This window comes from Capra hircus, chromosome 26 (assembly GCF_001704415.2).
Source record: "Capra hircus breed San Clemente chromosome 26, ASM170441v1, whole genome shotgun sequence".
NCBI classification, from domain to species: Eukaryota; Metazoa; Chordata; class Mammalia; order Artiodactyla; family Bovidae; genus Capra; species Capra hircus.
This window is the reverse complement of record NC_030833.1, coordinates 31,800,778-31,813,590: the sequence shown is the minus strand read 5'-3', so window position 1 is coordinate 31,813,590 and position 12,813 is coordinate 31,800,778. Positions and strand designations below refer to the sequence as shown.

The 12,813-nt window shown below is 38.5% G+C and overlaps 1 protein-coding gene across 1 annotated transcript in view; it reads right to left on the bottom strand.

Annotated features, from left to right (window-relative positions):
• Positions 1 to 12,813, bottom strand: part of HPSE2 (heparanase 2 (inactive)) — a 697,385-nt gene that overhangs the window by 268,337 nt on the left and 416,235 nt on the right. The window contains exon 4 of the mRNA XM_005698313.2: positions 2,128 to 2,301. Within this exon, the coding sequence (XP_005698370.2) occupies positions 2,128 to 2,301 (174 nt within the window). The remainder of the gene's footprint in view (positions 1 to 2,127; positions 2,302 to 12,813) is intronic.

Here is a 12,813-nt window from a genome sequence, read left to right as displayed (position 1 = left end):
TAGGAACAGGGTAAGGTAAGGTATGGTAGTCATGAGTAGAAAACATGAAAAACCAAAGAATGTCAGGATATTCTGACATGAAATAGAAGATAGGATGGGAAGGGATCAGTAAATATCTTTGTCTGCTGTGTAATAATTTTGCCTCATTCTAACCTGACCACACCACACTTGCTTTTGTCCTAGAATGTATGATGCCTAGACTGGTTGGGAAGATGAAAAATCTCAGGCTACTCTAGTTATGCTCCCTGTATCCAAATTAGCTTCAGTTCAGCTCAAGTCTCCATTTGGCAGCTAACTCTCCCAATTTCCCCGACTCCAGGGAAGGAAGAGAGAGCTACATTCCAATAAATGGTTACTGATAAGAAAAAAAAGACACTTGTTCTGAAAAAATCCTCATCTGCTTCCTTATGAGAATTTCAAATTCTAGAGTACATAAAAACACACATGTGCATGTGTACACACACAGTACTCCAAACAAATATGAGTTAGCTATATATATATATTCAAGATCATGGACCAAAATGTTAATATCAATTTGTAACAGTAATTTTAAAAGAATTCTTGGTTTATTAGACTCAATTGTTTTGTTCTAAGATTTACCAAAATGTCTTTTAATTAGGCAATCAGAATATTTTCCAATTTAAATTATCCATAATTTTAATTATAATCCATATTAGTTGACTCAATAATATTAGACAGTCATGGAATTTACAGAATATCATATATATAACAAATCATACATTCATATCACTAGGAAAAATAGTGTGACTTAGGCAGTATTTCTCCCAAGTGTGTTCTATGGAACATTGTTCCATGACATGATAATAGGTCTGTCTCTCACACACACACACACACACACACACACACACAGACTGCAATGATTAAACAAGACTGGCTACATAATTTTCAGGGCCCCACGCAAAATGAAAATGTAGATCCCTTTATTTTAAAAATAAGATGGCAATAGAAGAGCATTAAATCAAGCATGATTCTCTTCTAAGCATGGGATCCTATGTGACTACACAGGATGCATTCCCCTGAAACCAACCAAAACCTATTTTCGAAATAATTTTTAAAATGCTGGGCTGAAGAATTAAAGATTTTAAAATTTAAAAAAAAAAATAAAAAAAAATTTAAAAAAAAATAAACATAAAAAAAAAATAATAAAATAAAATGCTGGGCTGAAACTTTCCTGATAGTCTAGTGGTTAAGACTCCATGTTCCCAATGCAGGGAACACTGGTTCAATCCCTGGTCAGGGGAATTAAGGTTTTGCATGCTGCACAGCTTGGTCAAAATAAATAAATTTTAAAAAAAGAGAGAGATGCTATCTTGAAATAAAAAATTTTTAATGCTGGATTAAAAACGTTACACAGATTTCATTGCAGGAGGACTTCACAGAGTCTGTTATATGCTAATGTGCATTGTGAACCTTCAAGACGTACATATACTGAAGATCAGTTCCCGAATATACTTCACCAAACTCTTTTGAATTATTACAAGGTCATCTTACAGGACCAGTATTCCAGAGAGACACATTGTAAAATGCAGCTTAGGCTGTGCAGATAGGCTATATCTGATTTAACATCAATTTGTTAATTATAAGTCACATATGGCTGCTGAATCACTTCAGTCGTGTCCGACTCTGTGTGACCCCATAGACAGCCTCCTATCAGGCTCCTCTGTCCCTGGGATTCTCCAGGCAAGAACACTGGAGTGGGTTGCCATTTCCTTCTCCAATGCATGGAAGTGAAAAGTGAAAGTGAAGTCGCTCAGTCGTGTCCAACTCTTAGCAACCTCATGGGCTGCAGCCCACCAGGCTCCTCCATCCATGGGATTTTTCAGGCAAGAGTACTGGAGTGGGGTGCCATTGCCTTCTCTGTCACATATGGCATTTCCCCTATATTTGGAATAAGGCAACTAGAGATAACTGTAGATGCAAATAGTGGGATTCACTAAATCTGCTCTCCAACTGTTTGGTCTTTTACTATTTGGAAGGTCAATTCAGTGGTCAAACAACCCCAGTGTTTTCTGGGATGTACTAGATATGGTCTGAGACTATATCCCAAGCCAATTTATTTTTCACCTTTTATCTTGTCAATTCAGAGGAAATAACATCCTTACTTACCATTACCCAGTTCCCAAGAAATGTTGTACTTTTTGCTGGCACTGTACTTCAACAGACTCAGAGCACTAGAGCTGTTCCAGGAGTTATTGGGATTACGACGCAGTGCATTTAGAGCAAATATCAGATGGAGTCCAGAGCAATCAGCAAAGTTATAAAGTTTGTCTAGAGACCTGGCTGGGAAAAAGCAGAGAAAGGCTTGTAACTTTCTTTTTTTTAATTTGTTTTTATTAATTTATTTTTATTTTAATTGGAGGTTAATTACTTTACAATATTGTATTGGTTTTGCCATACCTCAACATGAATCCACCACAGGTATACACATGTTCCCCATCCTGAAACCCCCTCCCTCCTCCCTCCCCATACCAGCCCTCTGGGTCGTCCCAGTATAATATCATATATGAAATGAATCACCAGTCCAGGTTCAAGGCTTATAACTTTCAAATCAACATCCCAACAAAACAAAAATATTAACTACTAAAAAAAATGTTTCTATGAGCTTCCTGCTAATAAGAATTATACAGAGTCTTCCAAAAGGGACTATTACCATTTGGTTCAGGGTTCACTTCAAGGTGATTTCTGAAAGCAGCGTACACAACTCCAGATAAAGGTCACAAATTGGCACAAGTCTAGTACACAGGATATAGTATATTTTATTTGTTAAAAAAATTGAATTGCTAGCATTTAGAAATGGGAAGATATCACAAACTAGCTAGATTTACAGTCCTTCTCAAAAAATCTGAAAATCTGGCACTGTGGGATCTGTACTCTCTAATGAAATGAAATGAGAGGAACAGTGTCAGGAGGCAAGGCCAGGAAAGATGACTGGCTGGGGAGTTTCAGAAAACAGCTCAGCCTAGAAACACTTCCCCCAAATTCACCCAATTTCATATTTTTAGTATGTCTGAAAATGGAAATATTAATACCATAACCACAAATACAAATATGTTCATTGTCAGATTGACCCCAGATATCATGAAAGCTACTCACCATATGTCCAATACCCATCCCATTCCTTCACATCTATTGCCACCATTCTGGTTCTGGCTATTATTTCCACTTGCATGAATTATCACAGGAATGTACTTGCCTGTCTACTTCTAGATTCTTCCCACACTGCCAGATTCATCTTCTCCCAATCAATTTCATAAGTTTCACTTACTCTTCAAAATCTTAGTGGATTTTTAAGACCTTTGTTTTCTTCAATTCAAGGCCTCTACAACTCAACCATAATTTTTCCCCAACTTCAGGCCCCTCTACTTTCGTCAAAAAGTTCTTTGTGGGTGCTATCCAGTTCTATTTATTACAGAATCCCTGCCCTACTGGCCTTTGTTCTGATCATTCTCATTTGTCATGCCTTTTCCCCCTCTTTTAAACATATCCAGATTTTACTTGCCCTTTTATACATTGTTTCACTAAATATGGATGACACACTTTTCAGTGGTATGCAGACTGAAAAAAAATTTTAGGTTAATAATTAATTACAGGGGTTCACATTATCCTCGTATATATTATCCAAGTCCCTAGGGCAGAGTTTCTCAAATGGAATTCTGTGCAACACCATGTGGGGCTCCATAAGATGTCATTAGGGAGTTCTGCAAAAGATGACACAGTGACCACGGTGCTCCATTAGCAGCTGCTATAGAGTTTTTAGGGCTTCCCACATGGCGCTAGTGGTAAAGAACCCACCTGCCAATGCAAGACACATAAAGGTGCAGGTTCAATCCCGGGCATGGCAACCCACTTCAGTATTCTTTCCTGCAGAATCCCATGGACAGAGGAGCCTGGTGGGCTGCAGTCCAGTGGGTCGCAAAGAGTCAGACACAACTGAAGCAACTTAGCGTGGACACATAGGTTTTTTAGTCTTATAAAGCAGGACCATGATCATTTGGTTATATCCAAAAGCAGAGACATTACTTTGCCAACAAAGGTCTGTCTAGTCAAGGCTATGGTTTTCCAGTGGTCATGTATGGATGTGAGAGTTGGACTGTGAAGAAAGCTGAGCGGCAAAGAATTGATGCTTTTGAACTGTGGTGTTGGAGAAGATTCTTGAGAGTCCCCTGGACTGCAAGTAGGTCCAACCAGTCAATCCTAAAGGAGATCAGTCCTGGGTGTTCTTGGAAGGAATGATGCTAAAGCTGAAACTCCAGTACTTTGGCCACCTCATGCGAAGACTTTACTCATTGGAAAAGACTGATCCTGGGAGGAATTAGGGGCAGGAGGAGAAGGGGACAACAGAGGATGAGATGGCTGGATGGCATCATGGACTCGATGGACGTGAGTTTGAGTGAACTCTGAGAGTTGGTGATGGACAGGGAGGCCCGGCGTGCTGCGATTCATGGGGTTGCAAAGAGTCAGACACGACTGAGCGACTGAACTGAACTGATTATCAGTTTTTGAAGTGGGTTTCAGGGCTTGCTGCCATCTTTACCTCTGTATATATGTATGAGAATTCTCACAGACATGAATTTGAGCAAACTCTGGGAGATAGTGGAGGACAGAGGAAACTGACATGTGCAGTCCGTGGTGTTGCAGAGTTGAACACAACTTAGTGACTGAACAACAACAGCAACAACAATGTATGAGAAAATATTTTTTAAGAAACATCAAGAAAAAGGACAGAAATTGTCTCATTTTAGCTTAAAATAAAATCCATGGGAACTTATCTCACATTAAACCCAGAATCAAGTAAATAAGCAACAACAACAAATGGCATAGGTGTCACATTAAAGAAATAAACATAATCATTCTTTAAAAAAATTAAATTTAATCATTTATTTTTAGTTCCAAATAGCAATTAAAATTAAAGTACATTTTTAGGCCTATTAAAATGATCATGAAACCAACACATGTTTATATTGGTCTTATAATTATCTACATAATCCTGACATTGCCACTCAGTAAGAAGATGGTTTGTTTCAAAGTCTCTTAGAAAATGTTGTCTTAAACTATAATCTTACTCATATTGCTTTGACATATAGTTTTAGTAACTTTGTTATTCAATACTGTTCATTTATTTTCCTATTGAAAACAACATTAATGTAAGTTCATAAATGTTATTTAAATAAACCTAACAAACCTACCTTTAGAAATATTATATCCCATTTTGACTTAAACCAGTTACTTAACAAAAACATATTATATTTGCCTTAAAAATTTTCAAATTCATAAAAAGGAAAAAAGGGATTAATTTCAAGAAACAAAGTTAACTACTTGGTTTTTTTTTTTCCTCTTCTAAAAAGGCTGTATAAAAAATCATTTTCCATTTTAAATAGGAGGGAAAAATCCTAAGCTTGCAACCATATATCACATACTATATCTCAATAGCATTTATATGACAGAAAGTTTTGATAATGCTTTTAATCTTACTTGGGTAAGGTACCAAAAAGTCAAGGAGGACATTTTCAAAGGGAAAAACTGAAGTATCTTCTATATATACCACTGAAACATGCAAGGAGAGGGGACCAACAAAAGAATAGGCTAAAATGTCAGCCAAACTAAACAGATTTTTCAGGAAAACACCACTCTGTTTAAAAGAGCACCAGCAGTTATTATTGGATTATAGTATCTATAACTAAGTGATTACACTTTTCATCTAGGAGTCCCCTGATACTTGAGAATATTTCAAATGTATCTGATATAAAACGTTTGAGAAGGCTGCCCTAGTTCCTAAGAATACATAGGAAAAAAGTAATCCTAACACTAAAATAGTCATTGTTCACCTGAGAATTGACTTAAACATTCCTTCCACTTGGCAACATCCTCACTAATATCCTCACAAATACTATCAATGATGCTTTTAATTTCTCCAATATACAGTAAACCTAGTATATTTCCAAAGCTGTAGGAAAGCCAAGTTGCAAATCTGAGCAAAAGACACAGGATTTTGTGAGATCAATGAAAATAATGATTGATAAATGTTTAAGTTACATGCCAATCCACTAAAAAAGATCCAGAAGAATTACACCAGTTAACTAAACAAGAGAAAACTTACAAGAGTGATAACAAAATAAGTTACTCAAAAAATAATTTGAATATTAAAATCTCTAACTAGGTCTACTTTGATGGTTTTAATATTTTAAATTGTGCCACAAAAGTTAAATTATTTTATCAGAAAGGTACTCAATGTTTGATTAAGTATTGACATAATGAGGATTTTCTGTGTTTGTTTCATGTGTAATAGAAAAACACATATCAAACTCAAAAGCACATCAAACATGTGATTTCATGAAATGAAATTTCATGAAAATGGTGTAGTAAGAAACTGAAAGTTACTGATAAAAGACATGTCTAAAAATTATTCTTACTAGTTCAACAAATATACCCTGGAGTTTATTTTTAAATGACATATATTTGAATAGAGTGCATTTAGTAGATGCTCAACAAATGGAATCTTCTTGGAGCATCTGTTGTCAGTTCCATCCAAGCAGATACTTAAAGATGACTTCTACTCTTTCTACCAGAGGTTACCAATACCTCTATGTCCGATAGTCAGATTTCCTTGGCATCTCATAGGAACGGAGCTTTAAGGAACCTTGCCTAGCACACAGCTGGAACCTGAGAGAGATGGAAGAGAGGGGCTTGGGAGTCTATACAGTGCTGAGACAGCTGATGCTGTGAAAGCTCGTAAGACTTTTGAAGGACAAGATATCAGGATAAAGCCTTAAGACATGTCCAAATATAAAGATCAGGAAGTGCAGAGTAATGAAAATTAAAACAAAAATAAACAAATGGGATCTAATTAAACTCAAAAGCTTTTGCACAGCAAAGGAAACCATTAAGAAAACAAAAATGAAGAAACAGACAAAGGATCAGTATTCAAAATATACAAACACAAACAGTTCATAGAACTGCATACCCAAAAATCACCACAATCAAAAATTAGGGGGAGGATATAAATAGACATTTCTCTAAAGAAGACATATAGATGGCCAATAAACACATGAAAAGATGCTCAACATCACTAATTATTCAGTATAGTTCAGTCGCTCAGTCGTGTCCGACTCTTTGCGACCCCATAGACTGCAGCGTGCCAAGCCTTCCTGTCCATCACCAATTCCCGGAGTTTACCCAAAATAATGGGGGCAGGAGGAGAAGGGGACAACAGAGGATGAGATGGCTGGATGGCATCAGCAACTCGATGGACATGAGTTTGGGTAAACTCTGGGAATTGGTGATGGACAGGGAGGCCTGGTGTGCTGCGATTCATGGGGTTGCAAAGAGTCGGACACGACTAAATGACTGAACTGAACTGAATTAAATATCCATTGAGTCAGTGCTGCCATCCAACCATTTCATCCTCTGTCATCCCCTTCTCCCTGCCCTCAATCTTTCCCAATATCAGGGTCTTTTTAAATGAGTCAACTCTTTGCATCAGGTGGCTGAAGTATTGGAGTTTCAGCTTCAACATCAGTCCTTCCAAAGAACACTCAAGACTGATCTCCTTTAGGATGGACTGGTTGTACCTCCTTGCAGTCCAAGGGACTCTCAGGCAGCTTCTCAAACACCACAGTTCAAAAGCATCAATTCTTCTGTGCTCAGCTTCCTTTATAGTCCAACTCTCATATCCATACCTGACTACTGGAAAAACAGTAGCCTTGACTAGATGGACCTTTGTTGACAAAGTAATATCTCTGCTTTTAAATATGCTGTCCAGGTTGGTCATAACTTTCCTTCCAAGGAGTAAGCATCTTTTAATTTCATGGCTGAAGTCATCATCTGCAGTGATTTTGGAGCCCAGAAAAATAAAGTCAGCCACTGTTTCCCCATCTATTGCCATGAAGTGATGGGACTGTATGCTATGATCTTAGTTTTCTGAATGTTGAGTTTTAAGCCAATTTTTTTCACTCTCCTCTTTCACTTTCATCAAGAGGCTCTTTAGCTCTTCTTCACTTTCTGCCATAAGGGTGGTGTCATCTGCATATCTGAGGTTATTGATATTTTTTTAAGTAATCTTGATTACATCTTGTGCTTCATGTAGCCCAATGTTTCTCAAGATGTACTCTGCATATAAGTTAAATAAGCAGAGTGACAATATACAGCCTTGACATACTCCTTTCCTGATTTGGAACCAGTCTGTTGTTCCATGCCCAGTTCTAACTGTTGCTTCCTGACCTGCATACAGATTTCTCAGGAGGCAGGTTAGGTGGTCTGGTATTCCCATCTCTTTCAGAATTTTCCACAGTTTATTGTGATCAACACAGTCAAGGTCTTTGGCATAGTCAATAAAGCAAAAATAGATATTTTTCTGGAATGCTCTTGCTTTTCAATGATCCGATGAATGTTCAATTTGATCTCTGGTTCCTCTGACTCTTCTAAATCCAGCTTGAACATCTGGAAGTTCATGGTTCACTTATTGCTGAAGCCTGGCTTGGAGAATTTTAACCATTACTTTACTAGCATGTGAGAAGAGTGCAATTGTGTGGTAGTATGAGCATTCTTTGGCATTGCCTTTCTTTGGGATTGGAATACAAACTGACCTTTTCCAGTCCAATGGCCACTGCTGAGTTTTCCAAATTTGCTGGCATATTGAGTGCAGCACTTTCACAGCATCATTTTTTAGGATTTGAAGTAGCTCAACTGGAATTCCATCACCTCTACTAGCTTTGTTCGTAATGATACTTCCTAAGCCCCTCTTGACTTTGCTTTCCATGATGTCTGGCTCTAGGTGAGTGATCATACCATCATGATTATCTGGATTGTGAAGATCTTTTTAAAATAATTCTTCTGTGTATACTTGCCACCTCTTCTTAATATCTTCTGCTTCTGTTAGGTCCATACCATTTCTGTCCTTTGTTGAGCCCATCTTCGCATGAAATATTCCTTTAGTATCTCTAATTTTCTTGAAGAGATATCTGGTCTTTCCCATTCTGTTGTTTTCCTCTATATCTTTGCACTGATCACTAAGGAAGACTTTCTTATCTCTCCTTGCTATTCTCTGGAACTCTGCATTCAAATGGGTATATCTTTCCTTCTCTCCTTTGCTTTTTGGTTTTCTTCTTTTCATAGCTATTTGTAAGGCCTCCTCAATAGCCATTTTGCCTTTTTGCATTTCTTTTTTGGGGGATGGTCTTGATCCCTGCCTCCTGCATAATGTCACAAACCTCTGTCCATAGTTCTTCAGGCACTGTCTGTCTATCAGTTCTAATCCCTTGAGTCTATTTGTCACTTCCACTGTATAATCATAAGGGATTTGATTTAGGTCATACCTGAATGGTCTAGTGGTTTTCCCTACTTTCTTCATTTTAAGTCTAAATTTGGCAATAAGGAGTTCATGATCTGAGCCACAGTCAGGTCCTGGTCTTGTTTTTGCTGACTGTATAGAGCTTCTCCATCTTTGGCTGCAAAGAATATAATCAATCTGATTTCAGTGTTGTCCATCTGGTGATGTCCATGTGTAGGGTCTTCTCTTGTGTTGTTGGAAGAGGGTGTTTGCCATGACCAGTACATTCTCTTGGCCAAACTCTATTAGCCTTTGCCTTGCTTCATTCTGTACTCCAAGGCCAAATTTGCCTGTTAATCCAGGTGTTTCTTCACTTCCTGGTTTTGCATTCCAGTCCCCTATAATGAAAAGGACATCATCTTGGGTGTTGGTTCTAGAAGTTCTTGTAGGTCTTCATAGAACTATTCAACTTCAGCTTCTTCAGTGTTACTGGTTGGGGCATAGACTTGGATTACTGTGATATTGAATGGTTTGCCTTGGAAATGAACGGAGATCATTCTGTCATTTTTGAGATTGCATCCAAGCACTGCATTTCAGATTGTTTTGTTGACTGTGATGGCTACTCCATTTATTCTAAGGGATTCTTGCCCACATTAGTAGATATAATGGTCATCTGAGTTATATTCATCTATTTCAGTCCATTTTAGTTCGCTGATTCCTAAAATGTCAACTTTCACTCTTGCCATCTCCTGTTTGACCACTTCCAATTTGCCTTGATTCATGGACCTAACATTCCAGGTTCCTATGCAATATTGCTCTTTACAGCTTCAGACCTTGCTTATATCACCAGTCACACCCACTACTGGCTGTTGTTTTTGCTTTGGCTCCCACTCATCATTCTTTCTGGAGTTATTTCTCCACTGATCTCTAGTAGCATATTGGGCACCTACTGACCTGGGGAGTTCATCTTTCAGTGTCCTGTCTTTTTGCTTTTCATACTGTTCGTGAGATTCTCAAGGCAAGAATACTGAAGTGGTTTGGTTTGCTATTCCCTTCTCCAGTGGACCACATTTTGTCAGAACTCTCTATATGTTATGTAAATTGCTACATGAACAAAACTTATATATTTGCCTTCATCCTTTTCCTTCCTGATGTTGCTGTTCAGTCACCAAGTCATGTTCGACTCTTTGCAATCCCATGGTCTGGTCATCACTGATGGTCCCATCAGTGTCTGAAAGTGTCCTTATGATAGCCACTTTTAAACCCACTTCTATAGAAATTATGGAGGTACAAATGTTACTTGGGAATTAAATAGTGATTTTCTAAGTAATTTTGCTTCCAATTTGTGCTTCCTCAGAATTCTGTCAAGATGAGGCATTAAAGTCTCTTCATAATTCAATATATAGGAAGTCATACCAGTATTAACCCTACCCCAGACATGCCCCTTTCCACTAAGTGCAACTTTTTCTTTGAAGGGGTTGGGTGGGGCAGGGAGTAGTTGCCTCAGAAGATGTCAGAGTATCAACTGAGCTCTGTTCAAGTATGTTCCATTTCTACATTTTGCTTTCCACGTGATTCGATATTCTATTCATATTCTCAGGTACTCTTAATTAGAATAAGCTGACACTACTTGTTGAATGGGTTTTCCTGGTGGCTCAGTAGTAAAGAATCTCCCTGCAATGCAGGAAATGCAGGAGACAAGGGTTTGATCCCTGGGTCAGGAAGATTCCCTGGAGCAGGAAATGACAATCCACTCTAGTATCATTGCCTGGGAAATCCCATGGATAGAGGAGCCTGGTGGACTACAATCCATGGGGTCATAAAAGAGTCAGACATAACTTAGCAACTAAACAACAAGAACAACAACAACAACTCTGTTGAACTCAGCACCAGTTTCCCTTTTTGAAGTTCAGTACTGTCCACTAAGAGCTAACAGTAAGAAACACATGTTTAATCCTTCAGTTCAGTTCAGTCGCTCAGTCGTGTCCGACTCTGTGACCCCATGAACTGCAGCACGCCAGGCTTCCTTGTCCATCAGCAGCTCCCGGAGTTCACTCAGACTCATGTCCATCGAGTCAGTGATGCCATCCAGCCATCTCATCCTCTGTCATCCCCTTCTCCTCCTGCCCCAATCCCTCCCAGCATCAGAGTCTTTTCCAATGAGTCAACTCTTCGCATGAGGTGGCCAAAGTACTGGAGTTTCAGCTTCAGCATCATTCCTTCCAAAGAAATCCCAGGGCTGATCTCCTTCAGAATGGACTGGTGGGATCTCCTTGCAGTCCAAGGGACTCTCAAGAGTCTTCTCCAACACCACAGTTTAAATCCTTAGCCACACATAAAAAGCACTCTTCTTTCACAAGAAGTTTTCAAAAGAAGAAAATAGTCACTAACAAAACTGGATATTTTTGTTTGATTCAGAAATGTGTAAGACTGGATGAGCCCTTAAAACAAACAAACTATGGTTTCTGCATAATACTTGCTTAGACTTGGCCCAAAAATCCCTCAAATACTAGTCTGATTAACTTTATGCCATGTTAGAACTCCTCATCATTTCTTGACAAACGACATTATTCCTTGGCTCTCACTATTCTAAGCTTCTTATCTCTGCCTAGAATATCCTTTCTCCTCTTTTCTTCATTCTTCATAGCTTAGGTCTATAGCCTTCTCTGTGAGGTCTTTCCTTATTCCCCAAGATAGAGACACTGGGGCTCCCTCCTTTCATCTCTCTCCACTCTTTGTTGGCTCCTGATACAGCCATAGCCAATCTTTCTATTGTTCAGTTCTACGTTCCCCTCTCAAGGCAGATTGGAGCATTTACCAAAAAAAAAGTACCATGTTTGCTTTTTTAGCATTTATTTCAGTATATAATACACAATAAGCCTTAATAAATTGTGACTCATACAGGTATTATTTAGGCCCATTCAATATCACTGAAAAGGTCAGTTTTCATTCCGATCCCAAAGAAAGGCAATGCCAAAGAATGCTCAAATAACCGCACAATGGCACTCATCTCACATGCTAGTAAAGTAATGCTCAAAATTCTCCAAGCCAGGCTTCAGCAATACGTGAACCGTGAACTTCCAAATGTTCAAGCTGGTTTTAGAAAAGGCAGAGGAACAAGAGATCAAATTGCCAACATCTGCTGGATCATGGAAAAAGCAAGAGAGTTCCAGAAAAACATCTATTTCTGCTTTATTGACTATGCCAAAATCTTTGACTGTGTGGATCACAATAAACTGTGGAAAATTCTGAAAGAGATGGGAATACCAGACCACCTGACCAGCCTCTTGAGAAACCTATATGCAGGACAGGAAGCAACAGTTAGAACTGGACATGCAACAACAGACTGGTTCCAAATAGGAAAAGGAGTACGTCAAGGCTGTATATTGTCACTCTGCTTATTTAACTTATATGCAGAGTACATCATGAGAAACGCTGGGCTGTAAGAAGCACAGGCTGGAATCAAGACTGCCGGGAGAAATATCAATAACTTCAGATATGCAGATGATACCACTGTTATGGCAGAA